Raw genomic sequence first — 27,109 nt, forward strand, 5'->3', positions numbered from 1 at the left:
TATATTGTTTTAAACAATATACAAATATATTGTTAAAAAATAAATGTGAGAATAGTTATCAGTCATCAGTATTAGTCAGTCAGGGCTTTATTTTGCTCACCCAATACAATTTATTAAACATTGTTAGTTAAATTTTTTTCTGCTACATGGTAGCACTTCATTCAAAATAAAAATGTGAGCACATACAACAAACAAACCAACCCACCATGCTTTTTTATTGGAGAGATGATGTAGTTTGTGGAGTGAATAAATAAACAAAAATCTGAAGTTTAAACATGACATATTTCTATTACTAATCAGTTACAAGAGCAGTTATATGCATAGCTCCATTTGAAATAATGGAGGAAAATAAATAACAAAACGTAACAAACCAATATAAGTAGACAGATTAAAAAAAATCTTTTAGACTAGACTTCTAGATAACTGTATGTGAAAACCTTGGTAGAACAATTTTTATTTTGCTAAAATTAACTATAAAATTAACAGAAAAAAAGTCTAGCTAAATTTCATAATAATACAATGTATGTTATCCATAATAAATTACTTTTTTTGAAATAGAATGGCAATATCTAGTAAAAACCTAATTTAACAGGTAAAATTCATCTACCCTAATCAACTAAAATATGATAAATAGATTACACTAGCAATGTAAGTACAAAAAGCTGGGGGAGAAAACTACAGCCTTTAAAATATTTTAAGGAATTAAAAGAGTCTAAAGGAAATTAGCAGGAAAGAAATTGGTGGAATAGAGTTGACAATCTAGGTATAAAGCAAAGAAATTAGAGCAGTTCCACGATAAGTTCATTCTTAATTTTGAGTTTCTGAAAAAATACAGCAATAATGATATATTAACAATTACTGTAACCAGCCTGTACATCTGAAAATACAACATTTTGCAAGTTAAACATAAGACTTTTATAGTACTTCATACAAGTTTTTCAGCAGTATTATTTACATGTATTATTAAGAGTAACTTTTTTTTAATCTCTAATATCTTCCTTTTTTGCTACTGAAGTATAATGAATAATTTTTATACATTTAATATACCTCCATACACCCCTTTCAATGTCGAAATGGTTAAGGCTTTTTGTAGTTCTTTGGCTGTTACAGATTCCCATGAAATAAAATTAATCTTCTTTTCACTAGTGACCAATTGGAAACCATTTTCAGAAAAACGTCCTTTAATATTTCCTACATCTAACCATACAAATAAAGCTACTGCATCTGTTGTAATTGTAACTTCAAAAATTTGTGAAATTTTAGGAAGAAATGGGCCTTTTCTTCTGTCAATCTCTTTAATTTCTTTTAGCTGAAAAAAAATTAATTAAAGTAAATATTGTAAATTCTGACTATGATCAATAAATTATTTTAGTGTTATTGACTATTTTAGATTTAACAGCTAACAGACCAAGACCAATTACGGTTAACCTTCTTTTTAACAAAACTAACAGCAATATACTTTATCACTTATCTGCTTTTGTGTGAAGTACAAAACTTGAAATAATTAAACATTTTATAAATTATTTGCTAACTGGTACGACAATTCTAAGTTAAATACATTTTATTAATAATCCAATAACCATGCATAAACTGTTCTATTAACATTAGGTAACATGTAAAATTGTTAATTAAACACAATGAAGTGGTAGAAATAATTTAAACATTTAACTCATTCAATAATCTTTGACTTTTATAATTTCTAACTTACCACTGTGCGAAAAAACCACTTCTATTCAAGATCCACTTCATAGAAAGTATAGAGAGCAATATTCACAGAAATGATAATATAAATGTACAAAAAACTGTGAAAACACAGTAAAGACCATGGCACGAAAGACTGAAGGTTTTGTGATGGAAAACAATATGTAAAAAAATAAATACTGCAATTTCACCTTTTTATTTACCACGTCATGGGTGAAATCCATGGAGGTGAAGAAGCAAACAATAAGCTAAGATGCAAGAGTTATTTGCCAACTACATTATTGATGAAAGAAAACAGGATAGATAATCATTTACTGCTTCGATGAAAGAAGCAGCATGGTGGATATGAAGATAACCACAGAGAAAAGTGAAACATTGATGTAACAAAAAATTATTGAAATTGAAGAGGAAATTTCAGAATACAAGAACAAGCAATAGGAATTGTTAAAATTTTTAGGTATTTAGGGTAATATCTTGGGATGAGAAGGCCAGTTATAAAATTACTGTTAGAATATAAATGGAAAATAGTTTAATGTAGGCTAACTTAAGTGTACAGACAGTATTCATTTTAATGTATGATTCAGTCAGAGGTAATTATAAGAGAAGAACTGGATATGAATATGTGAAGGATTACTAACTACAAGATGAGTAGACCATACATCAGAACAGGAGTATAATAGCTATCAACAGTCTTCAATCTTCACTGGCATTTCCTTATAGTGTTAACGTTTGATAATAGTCTCTTACTATTTGGACTCTACTACTTACTCATTTCCTAGGTGATCTTTCCAACCTCAGATTTTCACATTTTAAATACCTAAAACTTTTAATAAGAAGAACCACTGGAGCAAGTATGATATCGTAACTGGCTCCACTATAGGATCTCTTCGTGAATCAAAATAGATTTTATTCAAAATGAGTGCCCAGTGTAATGCATTGGTATTTACTTGGAATTTTTAGACACAGTCACTCAAGGCTAATACTGTACTGGAAAATGTCACCATAAATCTTTTGGTACAATTTGCCAATGTAAATTGTAAAAGAGATTTGAATTATTTCTCTATTAAATAACATAATGAAGTGTAATTTGATAACATGATGAACACTTAAAAATTTTAAATATTAAACATGAAACCATAATCTTTCACTAAAATGATTTTTTATTAACCTTCAACTTCATCCAATTTTTTTATTTATTTTGTTTTTAACAGCAAACTTCCTTTACATAATTATTTTTCTTTTCTTCCTACTACAATTAAATTCAATTTTTTCTTTACTGCTTTTCCATTTGGTAATCTCAACAAGTATGCAAATCATTTCAGTCTATTCAATTCTCTCTTGTAATGCTCTACATCCTAGGTCTCCTCTTGCTGTGTTTTTTACTCACATCTCTTCTTATACTTCTTGATGCAAATTATTTCAGTCTATCCTGTTCAATTCTCTCTTGTAATGCTCTATATCCTAGGTCTCCTTTTGCTGTGTTTTTTACTCACATCTCTTCTTATGCTTCCTAACATGATTCTTAAAAACTTAAATTTAAATCATCTGCATTTAACTGTCTTCTCTTCTAGACCTACTCTGATAAGATTACAGTAACATAAATATTACCTTATCCTGACTTTTAAGACTTTGATAAAACCCTCCTGCTACTTGAATACTACTACTATTAATTTTCTAACAAAGTTTCCTATCCTCAAATATTACATACCCTATCTAAAACTTTCAACAATTTTAACTTTTTCTTCATTTTGCTTCCTTTATAATCAAAAACAAAAAACTTTTAAGTTCTAACTGGATTATACTTTGGTTTAGTGATTGCCAATCAAAACATTACATTCCTGATCATCAAGAGAATTTATGACTGACTTTCCTGTATTCTTTGAGTTAATTATTCTTGCAGTAAACTCACTGTTTTTTGTTTTTTTGAAATTTTACTTGTTTCAAAGCTTCACTTGTTATTTGTATCCAAAGAAGAGTTTGTTAAACTTGGGATGATAATTTTCTCTTTCATTCAAATTCCAGTTTTTAATATTTTTGTATTACTTTGTTTTTAATTCTTTGATGTTCCCACGGTGACTATTACCACTCTTTTAACATTTTAACGAACAACTACAAACATTGCATGGCATCTATGACCCATATTCCGAAGTAATTGTACAAAATGTCATAAAGATCAGTTCATCTGGTCTGAAGATATCAAGATAACAAAAACGAGCAAAAAATTAGGCCTAATACCCACCACCCCTGAATGAAATTAATTTTAATAAAAAACTGATGTAGCATACTGGTGTAACAGAATCATCTAATCTGTACAAGAATGTGACATTGAATCCACAGAAAAAAGTGTTTTTCGCTCAAACCCCTCTATATGGGTTTGAATAGACCAAATACCTTCAAAGAGTGAAACAAGAAAAAAATAGTGGTTACATTGAGGGTATTTAAATGATATGAAAAAATGTTCCTACCCTTTACATAAAATTTTGACATATGGCACCTAGTTGTACCTCCCTGCCCCATTTACGAATTATGATCAGAATTAAATGACATCAATGTCCTATATACAGAAATCACAGAACCAAATTTGATTCAAATATCCAGCCTGGAGATATCAAGCAAAAAACAGGCTGAAAAATAAATGTGCATTTCTCTGAAATTTTTCAACACTGAAATTGTGTTTTTGGTTCGAGCAGGGTCATCTATCATTAAGATATTTCCAACAATGCTGACATGCCAAATTTAACCTGATTAGCATACCTACTCTTAATATAAGTACTAGTAACTGCATAGTCTGAAACGAAAAACTAAATACAATTATTCACATTCTCACTGCGTTCTATAACAACAGGTTAAATAATTAAATAAGCTATAATTAATTATAATTAAATAAGTTATATCTTTCTGAAATTAGAATTAAGACTAAAAACCTCTGAACTGAATCCAAAACCAGTAGATTCTGTTCACAAGCGTTTTTGTGAATAATTCATATAAACAAACCCTAATAAGTGAATAAATCACCAAACTTGCTAGTAGAATAAAACAGCTGTTATAACATGAAATAAAATTTTAACTTAATAATGTACAAATAAATAAATATAGTAGCTAAATAAACATATAACAGATATAGTACTTACTCTAATAGTGGCTTTTTGCAAACCACTTATAGTTGTAAGTCTGTTAAGAAAAAGAAAGGCATCTGTTCTTATATCTAATTCAGAACCACAGTCTAATTTAAAAATCATAAAACATCGCCGTGTAATATCAGAACCAAAGCCACAAGCTCTATTATTTCCCATGATCTCAGTATACATTTTATTTAAAATAATCACTGATGACAATGGTTTCTAAACAGAAAATTAAAAACAGAAATAATGAATTAGTAATTAACTGAATTATGTCTAGGATGAGGGACTATGGCCGGGGATCTCTTCTTGGGTTTTTTCTGGTTGAACAATGAAGTATCATCATTAGTCCCCAGACACAATATTTATACAGTAAATAAATAAATATTAAAAATTAATAATTAAATTAAAAACTAAAACCCAATAATATGAAAACACAGCATAAATAGAAAACTCCTACAACATATGCTAAAAGCAAAATAAACCACAATGAAATATTACATTAATAATCTAAATTAAAACAATAAAATTACCATTTGCCATATGCAAATGGTACAAATCACTGATATATACTATAGTAAGAATTAAATATTTCCATTACTATAAATAATATAGTAATATTATATACTATAATAAATTCAATGTGTGAATATAAAATGGATGGCCCTACAAAATTCTAAACATTTGATAACATCATCTCATTGTTTCCTAACATATTTCAAAAGTTAGCCCCTGATTCAACTTCTGACGCAATGCCGTACAACAGACACAATCCACAAGGAATTGGTATACAGTTAGTTGGCAGTCACAGCAAACACAAACCGGTGCATCGGTCGAGTCATGAGATATCCATTAGTGAGCTTAGTGTGCCCTATTCACAAACGGCAAATAATAACCTCCTATTGACAGTTATCCCTGCAAGAGGAGCTCCATGGTGATACAGTATTATTAACAGGACAAAGTTTATTGCTGATGTTAGCATTCCATTTACTTTACTACTCATGATGGACCACCTTCCTCAGTAAACAGACTAGATCATCAGAAACAACACGATTAGTGAAAGGAGGATGGAAACAAGCCTCTTTTACCGCACTATCAGCATGCTCATCGCCTGAAATTCCAATGTGTCTGGGGATCCAGCAGAAGCTCACAGTTGAGCTACAGTGAGTCATTTGATAAATTACACACTGAATCTCACAGACAACAGGGTGTCTGGAGTAAATGTCACTAATCGCCTATAAGGCACTCATGGAATCTGAACAGACATGCGTCAAAATGTTGTGCTATTTATATTTAAGGCCTTATTAATAACATACAGCTTCGCAATGAAAACACTGATGATGCTGGGAAGGCCAAAAATATATGTTCTATTGCCAACCACAAAAGCACAATCAACAAAATTAACGTTTTTAGAGCCGTCTGTATAAATAGTATGAGGATTCATCCTTTTTTTTTTAAATTAAAAAATTTTTCTCATAACATAACCAGATTTATATTCTTATGATACTGATAAAGACTACAGTGTATGAAAACTTAGAGATATCATATTTGATTTCAAGTTAAAAATCTAAGAGAAGGCAGCAATGGAAAAGTCATCAGACTGTTAATATATATATATAGAAACAACACACCTGTAATATGAAAACAATATTTGCATTAAAATATAATTTGGCCCAATAAGATCCATCTTTATAATAAACAGTAATATCACTGAACAGTCACATCAATACAGAATGAATCAAATGTGCAAGTACATTTCACACCAAAAAGAATCCTATTAGAGTGCATGATGAACCTGTCACAAGTTTATCACATTACTAGGGAGTGAAGTAATACATTAAGACAGAATTCAACCCTTTGGTTATTTTTGTTGTTATAGACTAACAATTCATTCAAACTGATAAATAACCTTATCTCATATCTTGATTCCTAAAGATGAAATAAGACTGTCCCACACAAAATTCATAACAAACTTTATTTATTTTATTTCTGCAGAGGTAAAATACATATTACAGGGTGGGAAATAAAGATCTCCCACATTTTGTAGAGGTATAAAAAAGTAAAAAAATCCATCTAGAAAAAACTGAATTTATTTCTGAGTATATAAAGAATAGTTTTATTTAATGGGTTTTAAAAATTATATCAGACAGATGGCAGCCATCATTGACAACACATTGCTGAAGATGTTTTTGGAAGTTCTTCATCACTCTCCAGGTTAGCTCAGATGGAATGGATTTCCTGTCGGATCCGTTCCTTCAAATCCTCAAGAGATTGAGGACGATGTTTGAAACCCATTTCCTTTAGGTATCCCCAAGGAAAAAATCACATGGGCTTAAATCTGGTGACCATGTCAGTCATACCATGTCATCTCCCCTTAAAGAGATCAAATGCCCAGGAAACATTTCCCTCAACACGTCGAGCAAACGTGCTGCGTGAGATGTGACCCTGTCCATCAGCCATCATTGACAACACATTGCTGAAGATGTTTTTGGAAGTTCTTCATCACTCTCCAGGTTAGCTCAGATGGAATGGATTTCCTGTCGGATCCGTTCCTTCAAATCCTCAAGAGATTGAGGACGATGTTTGAAACCCATTTCCTTTAGGTATCCCCAAGGAAAAAATCACATGGGCTTAAATCTGGTGACCATGTCAGTCATACCATGTCATCTCCCCTTAAAGAGATCAAATGCCCAGGAAACATTTCCCTCAACACGTCGAGCAAACGTGCTGCGTGAGATGTGACCCTGTCCTGTTTAAACCACACATTCTGTATCCACATCATCCAGTTTGGGGTGCAGAAAGGTTTCCAACACTTCAGCGTACTGGTCAGCAATCACAGTTACTGTTGCACCACCTTCATCAAAAAATTATGAGCCGATCACACCAAATTCAGCAACTGCACACCAAACAGTTATACGAGGAGAGTAGAACCATCATTCTTGGAGTTCACGAGGGTTACATTCAGCCCAGTAGCAAAAATTCTGCTTGTTTACACCTCCACTTAGATAGAAGAGAGCCTCATTGCTCAAAATAACAGCTGCAGTAGAAACCTGTTCAAGAATTTCCACACTTATAGCTTTACAGTTAGCATGAACACTCTCACTTAATTCTTGAGCCAACACAATCTTGTAAGGATGCAGTTCTAAATCGGCTTGCAGAATCTTCTCAAACTCAGACCAGATATCCCCAGTGCTTATAAGTGTAACGCTCTGGAAATTGCTGAATGGATGCTCTTATTGTTTCCACATTTTCTGGCATCCTAGATCTGCCAGGTTTTTTTTCTTTTCAGTTTGTATCCAGTTGCCAGGAGGTTAGAAATCTATAGAATAATCGTTTTTTGATCTGGTACAGATGTATTTCAACTGAGTATGAACTGTGAAGGCTCTCTGCATTGCTATTACAGACTGATTGTTCTTATAATATGCTTCAACAACAAAGCCCTGATGTTCACTGGTCCAATTCATGATGGTTACTGAAAATGGTAGAGGCAAATCAACCGCATGAGACCTCCCCATCACTCTATTCCCACTACAGCCCACACAGTGACCCCTCCAAATGTGGAAGGTCTTTATACCTCACCTGTATTTGGTATTGTGATTTTAAGGAACAAACGACAGGTGTTCTGGGTCACCAGCAGATGACCCTGAATGGAGATGGTGAAAGATATCAAAAACCAACCCCCAAAAAGACTGCACATGAAAATAACAATTTAAATATGACCAAACTTGAATTGACTTAACCATCATACTGAAAACAAATTAAAACCAGATGTCATAAAAATGTTTAATTTGAACTTGAAAATTGATGCTTGATAATCTTAAAATTGTTAATGACAATGAGATTTTTTAATGATTAAGGAAACAACAAAAAATGTTTGTTCATACTACTTAGCCAAATGAACAAAAATAATTCAGCAGGATGTCATGTATGACATGATTCTTAATTCCTTAAGTCCATGATCACTCTTTAGTTGTTCTTTATTAGTTTTTCACCAATTCTTATTTTTTATATTCAAAAAGTGATGTGATGATTATTAAAGTGTTAATATAGTCATATGATCATTAGCTCTTCCCACCAGCAACTGATTCACCTGCTATAAAAAAATTACACAAATGCAAACAGTTCATATCACAAGTATTAAAGTGTCTTAAAAAGATCTCAACAACTCAAAGGTATTGTATTAAGAACTATTGTTCTTTTTAAATGAGATTCTTTGAACAGATTTCATACATTACTTCCAGTTATGTGCACACAAACAATAATTACTTAGAGATAAAGTTGTTTAAAGTATGAAATAATACTTTTAATTAAAATACTGACTTTTTGAAATTTTCTTTCCTTGTAAGAACTGAGAGAACATGTGTGTTTCCATGAAATGGGGCTAAAAACACACTAATAATCACTATCTCATCCTTTATTTAGAAAGTCAGCAAACAGTTTTCTATTAAAAATATGCTAATGACTACTAAATGTTATCATTTATTACTTACGATTCAACAAATTGTTAATTATGTTTAGTAAAAAGCTGTTAATAATCTGTTAATCTTGTATTTGAAAATTCTCAGAACTTTCACAGTAAAATTAATATTGACAAATTATACACTTCATAAATTAATGAAAATTTTGAAGGAAAAATGCTTTTATAATACATTCATTTATTTAAGTTTTACTTACTATTTCAGATGTGACAGAAAATTCATTTACTGGTTGAAAAGAATTATAATGGTATACGTAGCCATAAACAGTAACTTTTATGCTGGAACCAGTTGGTATATCCGATACAATTGAGACAGTGACATTGTTAAAAATTATTGTTGGAGATAACAATACCGGAGAAAAAAACTTTTTGGCGAAATAATGGAGCATTTTCCATTTACCGCCAAACTCTACAACAAACCATATAATATGTTATGATTGTGTTAAAACACATTCAAAAGATAAAACAGCATAATTTTCAGAATTTTACATATTAAAAGAATTATAACTAAAATCAACTTGATAAAAAGTAGTTTGTTTAATTGAAACTGGTGGATAGAATAAAGTAGCTATACATTTACATTCAGAACACAATATGCAAACTACTCATAAGCATACAAATCACTATGTATTACTCGCCTACAAATAAAATTTTTTTTTACAAATAATAAATAATCCTCCTGGTTACAAAATAACAATACTCTTTAAAAATAATGATTCATAAAATCAAAAATAATTATTGACTTCATTAAAAAAAAATAGTAAACGATGAAATGTATATTTAAATATATTAGCTAACCTCCATGGTGGAGTGATGGCATCTCAACTATCCATTCATAAGGTCCCAATTTGAATCCTGGTCAGACATGGCATTTTTCATAAGCTACATCTCACATCTTCACCCACAAACTTTGAGATTATGTAGTGAATTAATAAAAAAAAATGATATTGAAAAATTAAAAAGTTATTTGAAATAAAACTGCTAATTTTTTGACATTTTAGTGCTGTTAGATCTCTCATGTTTAAGAGAAAATAATGGCACTGAATGAAATGCAAGCTAACGCTCATATCAAGCTAGCAATGTCCTAAAGAAATGCACTGCCTATTTGCACTTCAACATGAGAAGGCAGCGCTTGTTGCCATCAAGTTCATTGGAATTGTTACTAGCAAAAGCATCTGTAAAAAATTTTGCTATAATTTTTACCTCATTTATAAGTGGGGACTACCATATTAATATAATCTTTCTTTAAACTCCTTATTAAATCTTCAAAACAACAAATTAAGTAAAATTAATAAAAGTTAATATATTCTGTCCACCCACTGGGTTGGTCTAGTGGTGAACACGTCTTCCCAAATCAGCTGATTTCGAAGTCGAGAATTCCAGCATTCAAGTCCTAGTAAAGTCAGTTATTTTAACACGGATTTGAATACTAGATCATGGATACTGGTGTTCTTTGGTGGTTGGGTTTCAATTAACCACACACCTCAGGAATGGTCAAATTGAGACTGTACAAGACTACACCTCATTTACACTCATACATATCATCCTCATTCATCCTCTGAAGTATTATCTGAAAGGTAAGTACCGGAGGCTAAACAGGAAAAAATAAATATATTCTGTCCAATTCAAACTGGTGGATAACTTTTCAGTAGCTGTAACTAACATTCAGAACACAATATGAAATAAAACAAATGAATAAATTTAAAAAAAACTATGTTTTGATAATACACTAGGAAAAAACAAGCCTAATGCCCACCATGAAAATGTTACATGGTTTATGTTTCATTGCACATGATTTTGTTAAATGTTTTTTCCAATTGTAACTAAATAACATTCACGAATTTAGCATACTAACAACAACAAAAACTTTGAAAAGCCTCAAAATCCTGAGCATTTTAACTGTTTCTTGAGTTGTGATTTTTTATCACAGCTCTAACTCCAATTTTCCCTTTTTTATCCCTAAAACACAAATATAATTTTAGATAAATCGTTCGTATCAAGTATAAATCGTTTGAATAAATGAATCGTTCAAGAAGAATACATTGTTCGAACGAATGACTCGTTCGTATGCTTCATGCAGCCGTCCATGCACTACCATTGGTCCGCTCTTTGCCAATAGCAACTAAAATAAAAATGTGAGCACACAAAACAAACCCACACACATCCTTTTTTATAGGATAGATAACAATATATTATTGTACAGATCACATCAGAATTTATTAATGAATATCTACTCATAAGCCAATAGCTCATAAGCACACACATAGCTTATAAACCCCATAATACTATACCAACAAATAAAATTCTCTCTTATACAAATAATATAACTCCTGTTAAGTAACAATTTAAAGATAATGTTTCATAAATTAAAAAGAAAATAATAACTTTGCTTAAAATACTAAAAAAATTCTATTTCTAGAATAATGAAATATAATATTACATGTTCTGTAATATTCATAATATTACAAGTTCTGCTTTCATAGATCTTTTCACTAAACATTTTCTTTATAAACACATGGTTCATAAAAATCAGTTACGCATTAAAAAAAAAGTATATATAAAATAATTAAAACTAACTCCTTAGGTGTACACAAATTAAATAAACGATCACTGTTTAATAAACATTATTTTAACTTTCACTACTACTAACACTTTATCTTAATTTATAACAAAATTTTCCTTTTGAACTTTAATAAATCCTTGCATTTGGAGATATTGGTGTTCAATTTTTTTGACATGGCGACAGTAGTTTCCCCAGTCATTAACATTAATGTTTTCAAGTTTTGATTGGTATGCTTCCAAAAAATATCAACTGACTGAAATGAAACATTATAACATGCAACCCACTATTTTAATTGTGCCATATTAGTTAAATAGGATTCAAGTCTGAATGATGAAGTGGTAAGCGTGACACAGTCATGCTTACACAGTCATATGTCCTTTGTTTTAAGCCGTTTATCAAAGTTGAATTTGATTTTGAGTTTCTCTTATTTATTTAAGTTAACAAGAAAAGTTCTACTTTTAACATATCTTTCCCTAAAATAGGTTATTTTTCTTTAACCAGTCTAGTACAAAATTTATGACTGATAAGAAATTTTGGAACCTTGGTATATGGCATACTGTCTATTATTATTACACTATTTTCAGGCAAATTAGGGATAAGTTTCTTCTCCTACATCAGAAAACATACTGTGAATGTTAATTGCAGAGGATGAAAACGATCAGAGGGAGAGCATTACTCTAGAGAATGAATAAGAAGCAATAAGCAATTTGTTATGATTTAAAATTTTTTTGACAATTGTGACAAAGATAAAAAACAATTGTGAAACTGTACCTCTTAAAATTCATTCTGTGAACAAATAGTTTAGCTTTTTTTTAATGGTGACAATACATACACCTCTACAGTCTTCATATTTTAAATTAAACTATACAAATGTTACACTCTTTGTTTTGATGTCAACCAGTGTGAACTAATTTATAAAATAATTGTTAATGAAAAAAAAAACACTTTTTGTTATTCAACCTGTTTTTATTTTAAATTATTCAGATCGTATACGTTTATGTCACATGAAATGATAGCTTATAAAAATAGTTTTAATAATAGTTCTAAAGTTTTATTGTTTTGAAGTGTAGCCATACTTGATACTGAGCTAATATTAAGTTGAATTTTTTAATATATACCCATTTATGTACTTGTATCACATTCTTATCACGTTTATAGTGACAAGGATTATCACTATAAACATGTTGGTTTTTTCTGAGTGAAAAACGCTTCCACGTTATCATCGCCTGGACATGATATATTTGTCGTGTTAAAAAACGATATATCACATTATATATCTCAATTAAAATAATAAAATTTCCAACTGCTATACACCAACTGGCATGAATAGCTGAAAAATACACTATAGTAATTTAAATATTTGAATATAAACAGATGGCCCTAAAAAACCATATAACATAAGATAAAAACATTTTATTATAGCCTAGAATATTTCACATGTTAACCCCTGGTTTAAACCTTTTGACGCAATACCACATAACAGATACAATCTACAAAGATATGGTACACTGTCAGTCAGCAGTCAAACCAATTACAAACTGGTGCTGCTGTTTGAGTCATCAGATATCTATGAGTGAGCCTAGTGTGCTCTATTCACAACATAGATTCACTCCTCCAGACGGTTATTTCTTCATGAGAAGCTCCACGGTGAAATAGTGTTCTTAGCTGGACAAAGTTAACTGTTCATGGTAGCATCCCACTCACTTTGCCACTCATCATGAACTACCCTCTTCAAGAAAGAGACAAGATTGTTAGAAACAACGATATGTATTAATAAAACAGCCTTTAATTAAATCAAAAATACAGTAAAATAAAGTGACAACTCATTTTTTATGTCTTTCAGAGTGATATGATTATTATCATAAATGTTATTTTATTCTCAGCTATGTGAGAGACAATGCATACTGACTGATGAGAATGCAATTGCAAACTCATCTTATGTAACTGCTAATAAACCCGGTCGTACATGCTGATCCTTGCTGTTACCTGAGATATGACATGTGATTATTTTTTTTTTTTTTACTAGATAGAGTAGTTTATAAAAATTCAATAAAACGATAGGATATAAGATGAAAAATTTGTAATTTAATGGTATTAAATTTTCTTCAGGTAGAAATTAGAGTTTTCAATTGTCTTTGAAAATATGTTTCTTTTAATATGATTATTTCAAGGAATTTTTTCTCTAGACCCCTTAGACAAAAAGTTTTGATCTATGATGATGATATTACCACGTTAATAATATTTCAATCAATACTATGGCACAGTTATTATGAATTAATCTTCTCATTTTGTAAATAAATATAATGGCTCCATTGCAGTATCTTTTATCTGGAGAAATCATGTTTCAATTTTGGTCAGGCTTGGGATTTTTCATGACACAAAATTTTCAAACACAAACTTTGAACCCATATGGAAATGTGGACAATTAATCATAAAAAAAAACACAATATTTCATTAAAATATCTGTTACTGGTAGACTTATTGTAATTCTTAAAATAATGCATATAAAAGTACTTCAGCTATGTAAGTCTACACCAATTAATTTTTGTATATAATGTTCTGTACAATTGTTGTGATGATATTTCATGACAAGTTGATGAAATCTTATTTCATACAAGGTAACTGTGATGAATAGTTGAACAAAAGTGAATAAAGAAGAAATCATTAATTTATAGTTTACATTACCAATAGAAGACCATGAAGGCGCTTGCCACACATCATTTAATTGCCAATATAAAGCTCCCATAGTTAAACCATTACCATCTGGTGTGAGAGTATTTCTTAATGTACGGTATTTTTCTGACATTGTTTTTATAGACATAGCCTGATTTATCTGGAAAACAAACCCCTAAAAATTATATTATATTACGAGCAGATATTAAATACAAATAATTATTAAATGCCTATGAAGCTTATATATATCATCTCATTTAAAGTATAAAGAGCATCTGAGTGGCTGCATGCACACAAATAGAAAGCTCCTGGCCTACAGAACTAGAGAATGTGACTGAATGGAGGGAGGGGTACTAATCCTAATTTTACAATTTAAGCAAATTAAGTTTTAAAAATTCTATAATTTAAAAACTTTTTTTTTGTAGGATTTTTTATTTTTAAGGAAGCAAAATTTTATGTTTTAATTTTAGGGATGCATGCAGCCTTGAATCAACAAGGCTACACTAGGTAGCTGGAAATTTCCAGAATATTATACAAATCAGTACCATATATTTATTCATAATATATAATTATTTTGTTTTGTATAATTCTTGCATCATGAGAAAAAATTTCAAAACTAAAATTACTAATGTACTTCTCGCACAATGGAAGGTTATTTATTTAAGTAATAATACAAGAAAAACTAAACATACCTGACTATAATATATATACTGTTTAAAATCTTCACGTCGTAATCCAGGTAAGTTCAAATTTATTTCAAACTCTATTTCTGAATAACCACCTGGATGATGCTGACGTAATTTCATAAATGGTGATGTTATATTTAAATCTTCAAGGTCTGCAACATTTCTTAAAGTTGAAAAAGATGGTAAAGACTGGATTCCATACTCAGAAGAAAATCGAGTTGGTGATACATTCATGGGATCCCAGTTATCACTGAAGTAATTATAAACATGAACTGAAAAATTAAAAATGGGAAGTTATGAAATATAACAATATTATTCAAATTTCTTTCAATAACTACCATAAATTCAGAATATATTTTTTTAAATAAATTTATATTAGTTTTATGAAAAATACTCTGATAAATTAAATAAGAAAGATTATACTTGAAAAACAAAAATTGATGTGTTTCAGATATCCTGATCCAAGGCCAAAGCAGATTTCCTTCTTAATGAGTTTATTTTCTACCAACATTCAAAAACATTCTGCAGAGTTTTACTGGTATTTAGCAGTTACGTAGTATTATTTTATTTTCAGTATTAATTCCTCAAATAATCTAAACATATTTTAATGAAGAAGATGAAAGGATTAAATAACAGCCGAAAAATGCCAGATCCTTACTGAGAACAGAATCAAGACTTGCTGATCTAGAAGCCTGCATACTAATCAGTACACCACCAACCTGCCATTCTATGTGTACACAGTTGTGAAAGACTATATATAAATCACAATTTTATGGAACCGATAAATTTAATTTGCTATTTTTCAAAACTATGTATAATTTTCAAATTCAAGGCAAATCTTTTATTAAACTACCAAAAATATGAAAAAATGTGGTAATTCTTGCTGCTGAATGTTTAAAGATAGGGCAGATGGCTAATAATTTATTTAATGATGAATGAAGGAACATTACAATTTTATTATTATTATTTTAAAATATTAGATATCATGAATTCATAACAGCAAAACTGTACATCAATAAAAGAAAAATTAATTTTAATAAAGATATTTACCATCTCCATATATTGGACTGTATGGATCATCAGCAATATAGCCTTCCATTTCTGATTCTATACCGTTTGATGGACTTGAGACAACATATGATCTTGTAAAATCATTTTCTTCAACTAGTTTTTTTATTACATTCACATATAATTTTATATAATCACTCTTATATAATTCAAAATTTGGTTTAGTCCCGTACCTGAGGAAAAATACACTAAATTGAAAGTTATCAATAATTCAGAAAATATTAACATACTTGCTGTGTCACAGATTTCAGTGTCTGTATCTCCCATGCTGAAGAATTCTATTATTCTTTCTAATTAAAATGCAAATGAATGTAAAAAGTCATTTTTTGAGAAAAAATTATTCTGGCTAAGAAAATGTATGTCAGTGCCTGATAGCCGATGCACAGTGCATAAAGTTTGTGTTCACATATTGTTTGTAGTGCATATCACATGTGTTCTACTGCCATAGAAATTTATTATTTTTAATAAACATATACAATAATAACAAACACAACTAATTATACCAATATTCTAGATGATTAAACATTCTTCATTTCAAACGTAAAACACTTAGATTCAACAATGAATTTCAAGCAATATTTTTCATTTTTTAAATTTCAAAAATGTATTTTTTGTATGTCATGTTTGAAGAAAAAGTTAAATCAAAAATTGCTATACTGTATAGTAAAAGAATGCTTGAATTACTGTAAATCTACAAAACATTTTTTTTTACTGTATTAGAGTATTTTATACTACTTAAAATATTAAATACTTCTAAAATATTAATACTTAAATATTAAAATACCTGTATGAAATTTTTACTAAAATTTTAGAAGAAATAATAAATTAGACCAGAAAACTCATTGTAAAGTATATAGTTAAGGCAAGGTCACTTGCAAATTGTTATACCATTTGCTCACAAATATTTACTAACATGCAACAGCTTAATAACATTAATGCATAGAAATAATCACTTCTTTAATGATTAGATATAATTTGTAAACTCAGTAATAATACAGTATAAAAATATTAATCTTCCAGATAGAAAAGGATAAACCTACTTTTCAAAATAAAAAAGTGCACAGATATAAACATGACCATGAGCGTATCATGAGCTTAATATATAAAAATAAAAATATACAAAAAAAATCTCATTTTCATTAATTCTACATCTTAAAATAACTCCACAATTAATAAACATTAAATAATTACAACTTTATTTCTATTTTAAATTCTAATAAAATGTCTAACTTAAAATCTAAACAGAAATACAGTGTCTCATGAAGAAACAGAAAAACTTTCAAGAAGCATTCTTCTGGTGAAAATAATGAAAAAAGTTCATATAAACATAGGTCTAAAAACGCTTTTTTTGAAGTTAGGGCTAGCAAAAGATTTTGCCCAGATTTCAGCTATTCTAATAAAAAGACGCCCTACTGTAATTTTTGGAACAAAATTAAGGAGTAAAGTTTGTGATTTCTTACATAATTTGAACTGGGAAATAGGATAAAACAGCTCTCAGAACTGTAACTCAAACAGGTTTTAAGATATCAAACATAAAACACACAATTTGGTGTCAAAAAACAACTCTTTTTTAGGTTTGTAGTACACATTAGCATTGATAAATAATAATAAATGCAGAAGATTTAGTAACAAAACTTGTAGAGAATCTACTTCTGAGAAAATAAATGTAAATACAGCAAATAAGAAGTAAATGAAAACTTTTAAAACTTATTTTTATTGAAACAAAACAAGACAGAAATCATATTATTCTTTCCGTACCTAATAAACATTATTTTTAATATAGCAAAACAAGAAAATAAAATACAAGATATGATAAATGGTAACAGAGTAACAAACCTCAGTTACAGCAATTGTTCGAAATTCCCTCCTTTACAATGTACATAGCACTCTGCCATACGTAAAATATTTCTGGTGGCTTTCCGTATAATCTCAGGATTGTTTCATACAAATTCAATAGCATCTTGTATTTTAATGAGTGATACTTCTTTAATATTAACCTTTTGTCGGTATACTATCATTTTCATATGGCCCCGAATGAAGTAATCTAGTGGCTTTAAGTCAGAGGATCATGATGGCCAATTGATTGGTTCACCATGTCCAATCCAGTTTAAGAAATTAGCATTCAAGTGATTTCTAGCTACAAAGAAAAATATAGCATTGTGCCATCATGCTGGAAAATCATTTGCCGTCTAGTTTGTAAAAGTACATCCGGCTTCATCTGTAAATAAAACTTAATTTACCTTATCAGCATTGTCTAGAAGTCAATGACATAAGTTTAACCGCTGGGGATAATCTGTTGGCCACAAATTTTGAATCTTCTGCTGGCAGGTAATCAACAGTAAAATTAACATTAGCAGAAATAAATAAGTATTATAAAGAGAAGACCACTTTTTACTCACCAGTTTCCCCTTAGAGCAGCTTCATTTTCATTATTACCAGCCCAAACAACAATACTTGGATGACTATGTAAACGTCTAACATTTTGAACAACTTCTTTTGATACAGATTGTAAAAAATTGTTTGAAATCGGGTACATAGCACAAGCAAACATCATATCTTGCCACAACATAATACCCATTTCATCACACAACTGTAGAAATAAAAAAATAAATAAATTTTGTAAAACAATTATGAAATAATATTACTGTATTGAAATAAAAAAAAGTGGCTAAACCAACAAAAAAAATCGTATTTAACTTGTACTTAAAGGATCTAAGTTCTTTGCTGGTAAAAACTTCTTTATTTTTTTGAGGTAAAAGTTTATTTTTAGAGCATTGCATTAGTTTGACTGTCTTCTGCATATGATTTGTTCTGTTGTTCTGAAGGCTAAAATGTACCCAACATTTTGAAATTTGTGAGCTATTTACTCTTGAGTCTTTGTTTATGTATGATAATGTATTAACATTTTCAATTTGTTTAATTTATTTTTTGCAGGAATACTTCAATAGGTATGTTGTTACAGCCATTTCCTAGATATCTTATAGCTATGTGGTCTTCAGGTGAAATACAATCCTCTCCATTAGCTGAAGAACATACTTCAAAAAGCAGATTGTTTTTAAGGCAATAATTGACTTGAGGTTTAATGAGTGCACCATATTTGTTTTCTGTATATTTTGAAAGCTTGTTTTTTAACTGCTTTTTGTAATATGTTTTTAAGAAAGTTCATTAGTTACTCTAGTTTGCATTCAGCTATAAATTTAATTTGTGGCTTATTGTAATTATGTGTGTTAACAGTTACTCATAATGTGTTACATCATCTAAGTATAATAAAATTTATTTATTTATAATGCTTATTTATTGATACAATGTCATTACATTTCTGGCCTTCCAGTACAATGTTCTATCAGACATGTTTCTATAATCAATCAGTTCTTTACATGCTCTTAAATGTCCACAATTCTTAACAGAACCTTCAGTTCTATAGATAACACACACAGGAAATGTAAGCATTTTCATCCTGAAAACAAGTTCTGCACGGTAGTCATTATGAAGACTGCCACAGATTCCCTTCGAGGATTGTCAGGAATTATGTTCTTACCATTAATTAGAGCTACATAATGTTTTCCTTCCATCTGAGATAATTCAGGAATTTTTGTTTAAATCTTTGGTTTATAACATTTTTAATGGAGTGGTAAGATAAGCTACATATTTTAGTCATCATTATTCAGGTTCCTTGCTTTGTCAACAAGTCAGCCTTCTCATTTTCTTCAATTCCAATATGAAATGGTATCCAGTGAAAGGATAACTGAAACATTAACTTCACCTAATCTAATAAAACATACTGCCTAATTTCAAATATTCTTGACATCATCGAGAGATGAAATGAAATTTCTTGGAGAATAGATATAGAATCACAAAACAACACTACTTTCTTGGGAATTTCAGATCTAACCAACAGCTGTTTTAAAGTGATGTTAATTGCCTCAGCTCTCCATCAAAATGAGTTTGATGTCATCCTATAGATAAATAAAAACTGAAAAGAAAACCACAGATATCAACTCCAGCACACCTTCTATCCTCCATCAAAGAGCTGTCATTATAAATATGGGACCATTCTGACTCGGGATAGTGATCTTGTATAAACTTTTGTGAGATGACCTTCAATAGTATCCCATCAACATCTGACTCAATGACTCATTGACTTGTATAATGACTTAATGACTCGGCTAAGAACAGCCTAGCTTCAATGTTGAATCTACATAGTAAGCAAACTGGAAGTTAGAGATTTTTTATGCTGCAAGGAGGAATAAACTCCTGCCTTATCTCTTTGACCTGTTGTGTAAAACCCTTTTGTGTTTTCAGCACAAAAGTATAATAATATATCAATATATGTGTGCCAATATTTATATTGTGAGCTTGTTAGCATACTAGTTATGGCATGTAAGGTGTTTGTTTTCTATCTATAGAAAGACTTTAGCTAGGAGGTGCTAAACCCAAAGAAATGGGAATAGGGAGGTTGTGTAACAGAATTACTTTTGGAATGTAAAGTAAGTTTATTTCACAATAATATTTAGTTTCTTTAGAATTTTTGAGGTATGTTTTTGTGGTAATTTGTTTGCTTTACTTTATTTTTAATTACAGAGTGTTTTTATCATTTGGATAATCTACACGTACACAAAAATGGATTACAGCTTACACACTTGAATGATATGAAATAAATAAATATACAAAAACAAGCAATATACTAAGTATATAAACACAATTCAAATCTAACACACTTTTTGAAAGCATTCTAAAATTTTGTCTGCATAATTTAAAAAACTGCTAGTAGTAATATGTCAGCTGATTTCAAAGTGAGAGCAACAACACCATTCATTGAGGATAACCACAAAGATTGAACACATTTTTAAAAACTATTTATTATTAAATTAGGTTTTGTTTGTTGTTAGAAAGTTTATATTTTAAAATTAATATCATGCTGACCACAACGAACAAAATTATGGTTTAATATATTTATAATATTATCAAGAAGGAAGATTTATTAATGGGCAAAAGCAAAAAATCTGTAAAAAAAATTTTTAATAAATTTAAATAATTTTTAATCAATAGTACATAAAACTAGCGCAATTCGTTTTAAGTTTTTAATGTTACAATAATTAATATTTTAAAACAAAAATGAAGCTTTGATAAGTTCATTTACGAACAAAATAAAATAGTCCTCATTAGTTTTTTTGAGAAAATTTTTCTTAAGAAGAAATATTTTTAAAAAACTTCTTTAGAAAAGTTGTAAATTAAATTTTTTAATTTGCCAATTTGTTAACACTTAGTTAACAGTTAACTGCACACAATCGCCTTGAAGAGGGTTTTAAGCATAATGACAGCCATACTGAACGTGTCCTCTAGTAAAAGAACTTTTCACAAACACTGTATTCGGTATGTAAAGTTGTAATCATATTAAATTTTAAAATAAATATGTAATCCAAAATTCAAATGTGTTAACTTACTGCGTGCCACCCTGTACTACTGGGAACAATATTTTAAAACTTTTCAGATCAATACCAATTTTACCCCACAATTTGTATCCAACACTTTAAATTATAACATTTTGTCAGTGTGAAACTTTTTGCTAGCTCTAACTTGATGAAATATTTCTAATGTATATTTATAGAAATGTCTTCTTTATCTTGACCTGTAAGATGAATTCTTGAAATTAGTCCATTTTCTTATGGGACATTGAGTGTAATCAAGAGACATACATCATAATTGTTAAAATTATTATACTAATTGTTAGTACTTTTCATACCAGAACCTAACTGATTAACAAGCTTGAAAGAATTGGTCATTCAAAATCAATAGTAATTTATTCCACATAATGATTTATGATTTACTGTAAATGTATTTTATAAAAAATGATAATGAATAAATTACCTTATAAAATAGATCGGATTCATAAAGTCCACCACCCCATACTCTTAACATATTCATATGGGTATCCTTAACTGCAGATAATAAATTTACTAAAGTATATTTATCATAAGACAGTTCAGGTAAAATGTGAGATGAAATAAAATTGCTACCTTTAGCAAATACTTTAACACCATTTATTTCAAAATAAAATGTCAATCCTGAAACAAACACAAAAACCCCAGATAAAATAGGAATATGTACTCATTACTACCATATTTTTGTACTGAAAATTTGTACAATCAGGATGAGAGATTTAAAAGGGTGTTCTCTTAATCATCGTTATGCCTAGAGAAGGAAAAACTTTTTTTTTATTAAATTAAAATAACTTGATAAAAAATGCAAGAAATTATTAAAATTGCTCAATCAATCGCATGTGAAGAACAAACCAATACTGAACAGTATAACAGTGTATGCTGTACAATAACGGTGCAAATTCTAGCCTATTTATTTTCTTGTGTCCTCACCTCCGGGTATATTTTCTAATTCCTTTTCCAGAGTATTTAACATAGTTGTACTACTGCACACTGACCAAAGAGATTATACTATTAAAGCCAGTCGGCTGATAAAACTGACAAGCTTCATCTTGTTTTGAATTGTACAGACATGATGAACCTTGTTCATATATGCTTCATTAGAGAGATATATAACGATGTGATGTTTGTGATATAACTTAAGTTACTGTTTCATGGTTAATGCCTGATTAATAGAGTTAAAAATATATTCCGGGCACATAAATATAATCACATAAAATTAAAAAAACATACATGTATAAATCTTGCATCATCAAAATTTAAATTTTGGAATTTTTCAAAAATAAAGCTTGGTAGAAAAATGAGATTCATTTTCAACATTAAAAAACAGATTGGTTTCATGAATCACGTGTTAAGAAACAGAAATTGTTTTTTCAGTGAAACTTTTTTGAGCAAGTAATAAAGCATATTACTTGAAGTTTTATTATTGTTAGTTTTTATGTTGGAAGTTAGAAGCTGCCTGCTTACTCATTTAAAAAACATAATATTCAAAAATATTTTTAGTTCAAACAAAATTTACAACAGTTTGTGCCTTATTTTATCTTCAAGTTTCATAAGTAATTAAAATATATCTGATTAAATGTTGTAGCAGATAGAATTGCTTATTAATAATAAACAATTTTTTACACGAGTAAGAATACAGTCAATACTTTATTGTATTTAACCAATTGGAAGATCGTGCAAATAAATATACATTACATCAGAATGTGCCAAACAAATGTATGTAACAATAAATGTGAGGGAAGAATATATAGGTTTTTAGACTCCTTTACTTATATATCTTGCCAATAATGAGCTTTTTTTCTAAACCTTGTTGAAAATAGAAAATTGATCCAGTTTATTTATTTTTGTAATAGGCTGTGTTAAAAATCATGTATAAATAAGAATGTATCGGGGGCACTGTAATTTACAGAGAAAATAAAAGCAAAAACAACTGAATAAATTACATCTAAATTTTCAAATGCAGTGTTTTTTTTTTACCATGTCTCATACAGAATCATTGGAATAATATTGAAAATATACATAAAATGAAAATTGAAATAATCATATAAATAAAATTAAAAAAATTATAAACAGAAACTTATGTTTTAAATTCAAACACAAAGCATGCATAATTGTTGATATTAAAGTTCACAATACATGTCCATAAAAAAATTAAATTTAGATAAACATAAAAATAAAATAAAATCAGCTATATAGAACAGCTTAAGATTGTCCTATTTTTTAAAAATTTGATAGTCTAAAAAGCTGTTAGTACTCTTTTTGCTTTCTATTTCTAGGATATGTTGTATATATTTTACTCTTTTTGCTTTCTATTTCTAGGATATGTTGTATATATTTTTGAAAAGTTTTCAGATCTTTAATTCACTTAGTGATTTGTTGATTGTAAATTCTACTATTTTTGTTTTAACTGTTGATCAAAATAAAGTAATTAACTTTAGTTATCCATTTTTCATCTTATGATTAATACAGATATAAAATTGCAAAAAACTGTTTTCTAAACTGTAATTACTTTTATAGATATAAATATTTCAACAAATATAGTAAACAATCTATAATCTTAAACATTTCTGGTATTACCTGATGGAAAACTATTGTGATATAATTTATTAGAATACTTCAGTAAAAATCATATTGCAGTCCTTTCATATTTAAAATGTAATTACTCTACTGAGAATTTAAAATTAAAAATTTTCACACAAAGAAACAATCAATATATTTTTTAAATTCATTGTTTTTATCAAAGTTGTTCTGCTTAAAGTAGATATTTCTTATTAAATACTCATTTAAAGAGCACTACATTTAAATATGAAACAATAATATCCAGTAATATTATAAAAAGAAAAGCAATTTCAGTTATTATAAAATAAGCTGAATTTATTTAACATTCTGGGCATAAAAATAGAAAAGCAAATATATTAATTGTTAATTGCAAATTTTAATAATGAATTTGAATGTTATGTTATTAAATAGATATTTAACATATATATCTTTTAAACAATTTTTTTTGATCAAATAATTTTGTTTTGAATAAAGTTATTTATTACTTTATTATTTAATTACATCTATTTTTTAATTTAATACCCCATCTAGCAGATACAGATTAATTTTTTTGTAATACATTACAAGAAAAGTAATTTTCCAATTATTTTACCGAGAGGAGTAAAACAGTAAATTAAAAAAATATTAACTTAAATTTTATTTTATTTTTTAAATATTAAAAATTAAAAATATTAATTCATACACACATACATAAATATAATTCATATAAAAATAACAAATAAAATAAACAATCAATAAACAAATAAATCACTATGTGCTTATTTTATTTTAGGCATGTTTAGTAGTTTATAATACTTGTTTCAAAGCTGAGTGCCATCCATTTGCAGATGTCTTTTTTTTTAAACATTAGTGACTTTTTATGCAAGAAAATAAATAGCTACTCAGTAGCTAACATTTTTTATATAAAAGTAGGAACGTGATTTATGTGAGGAACTGATTTTATGTAGAATTATAATGTAACTAGAATGAATGAGATGATATTTATTTACTGAAACTTACAGTGGTCCATTATGCATTATTTCTCCTTCAGATGTATAGTCCTATGATTCACTTTCTTCACCCACATTTTTCTCAGTCTGCCACAAAGCATTGTCCTCAATGCAACCCAGACACACTGGAAATTCCAGTCTTCAAAAAAGTCATAACAATTGCGCATTGACCACCATGTCCCATGCTTTCACTATCCAGGAGCACATCTATGCAAATGATGGACATCTGATCTGTTTAGTTGGTGTCAAACTGTGTCCCCTTCAGCCATCCTTTCTGTATACAACTTTCTCATGTTGTTTTTGAATGGCTTGTTGATGGAAACATCTAAAGGTTACAATACTGATGTAAGTAAGATAGCTGGTTATAATGAGCAGATCTTTTTTCAACTCGGCAAGAAATCCTCTGATATCATCCCCTAAATGACCACGAAAACTGTCCCAGACAAGAGAGAGCCTTCCAAAGCAATGCCCCAATTTGTCTCTTCCAAACTCTGTGCATCCAATCACAAACTAAATTTACATCCATCCAAACATTTTGCTGGAAGCCAACATGAATTCCTTTGGGTAAATTCTCATTTGACATAGTTTTCCTTTTAAAAATTGTGTAAGGTTCTATAAAAATTAAATTTTGTTCTATTGGCCATCATTGAAAGCATCACAGTGCATCTTACTTTTTCACACCTTGTTGTTCACACTGGTAAACTTGTACATTTTTCACAGATGGTGGTATTAGCTTGGCATATCAAAGAAGACAGGTAGGCATCTCATTAGTATTGCCTATTTGAGACAACAAAAATTGTTTGTTTTTCATACATCAATGACATGCTTATGAAAATTTATAATTTTGTTATTAAAGTCATTTGGCATACATCGACACAATGATGTTCACCTTTTCAGTGACAAGCCTTTCCTTTTCATAAAGTGACAATCCCAGCCTCTGCTTGCTTGAAGTTGGTAGAATTGATGCCTTGTGCGGCTGCCAACTCTTGCTCTTTTAACATACCATTTCATTTGAAACACACATACCATTGTTACACAAGTCTTTAACATAGTCCAATAACTCTTCTTCAAGCTGTGCAAATTTTCTAGTCGGCAGACCTCAAAATGCTTTCCTCGATGCATTAGTTTGGGAAAGATCCTGTTTGTTTCTTCCAGTAGCAGTGCACATTACATTCTGGAATTGTGATATCACGTCTAGATTCTATGTTTCAGTGATTCTCCACATATTCAATCACTTCTAATTTTAAAACTCGGACTATAATTAGAATATTTAATACTGCTCTTAGACAATTTACAAAAATCATTTTTCACTGTAACTGCCACTGGCAATGCAATACAGTAACAACCAACACACACCAAGAAAACAACAGTATAACTGTGGAATAGTAGGTATTCACATCCACTCAGTGACAAAAAAACATCCCGTAAGGTCAACTGTTACCCTAGCAGGTAGTAACTGTCCATCAATGAAGAGAAAATTCCTTTAACAGTAAGGATGGGGACGTGGATGTTTTTTTGTAACAATATTCTCGGGATTAATCCATTCTTGCCCTAAGAATATTAATTGATAACAATGAGACTGAAAATTCATTCTTGAGATCTTGTATATAAATCTGGTTAAAATTCTATTTTTTATAAATATTGATGCTGTAAATTACATGGGTAAATACAATATTATATAATGCTGAATAGAATTCCTTCCTGGAATTCCTAATTTTTCAAGGGCCATTCTAATTTTAGGTCAGCATCTATCATCTAATATTAAGGAGACGATTGGTTCATATGAAGAAAAAAGGCTGGCATGAGGAATACCTTTACAGAGATACCATACAG

At 29.3% G+C, this 27,109-nt stretch overlaps 1 protein-coding gene across 2 annotated transcripts in view; it reads right to left on the bottom strand.

The window, feature by feature from the left end:
- Positions 1-788: 788 nt before the first annotated feature.
- The window catches only part of LOC142324913 (beta-mannosidase-like), a 56,541-nt gene continuing 30,220 nt past the window's right edge, over positions 789-27,109 (bottom strand). For both annotated transcript variants that reach the window (XM_075366039.1, XM_075366040.1), the window contains exons 8-15: positions 22,156-22,352; positions 18,687-18,877; positions 16,270-16,460; positions 15,226-15,491; positions 14,546-14,693; positions 9,495-9,706; positions 4,833-5,042; positions 789-1,309 (exon numbers count right to left, since the gene is read on the bottom strand). In XM_075366039.1, coding sequence (XP_075222154.1) covers positions 1,031-1,309; positions 4,833-5,042; positions 9,495-9,706; positions 14,546-14,693; positions 15,226-15,491; positions 16,270-16,460; positions 18,687-18,877; positions 22,156-22,352 — 1,694 coding nt within the window. In that variant the 3' untranslated portion in view covers positions 789-1,030. The remainder of the gene's footprint in view (positions 1,310-4,832; positions 5,043-9,494; positions 9,707-14,545; positions 14,694-15,225; positions 15,492-16,269; positions 16,461-18,686; positions 18,878-22,155; positions 22,353-27,109) is intronic.

The sequence above is a fragment of the Lycorma delicatula genome, chromosome 5 (assembly GCF_047948215.1).
Source record: "Lycorma delicatula isolate Av1 chromosome 5, ASM4794821v1, whole genome shotgun sequence".
NCBI classification, from domain to species: domain Eukaryota; kingdom Metazoa; phylum Arthropoda; class Insecta; order Hemiptera; family Fulgoridae; genus Lycorma; species Lycorma delicatula.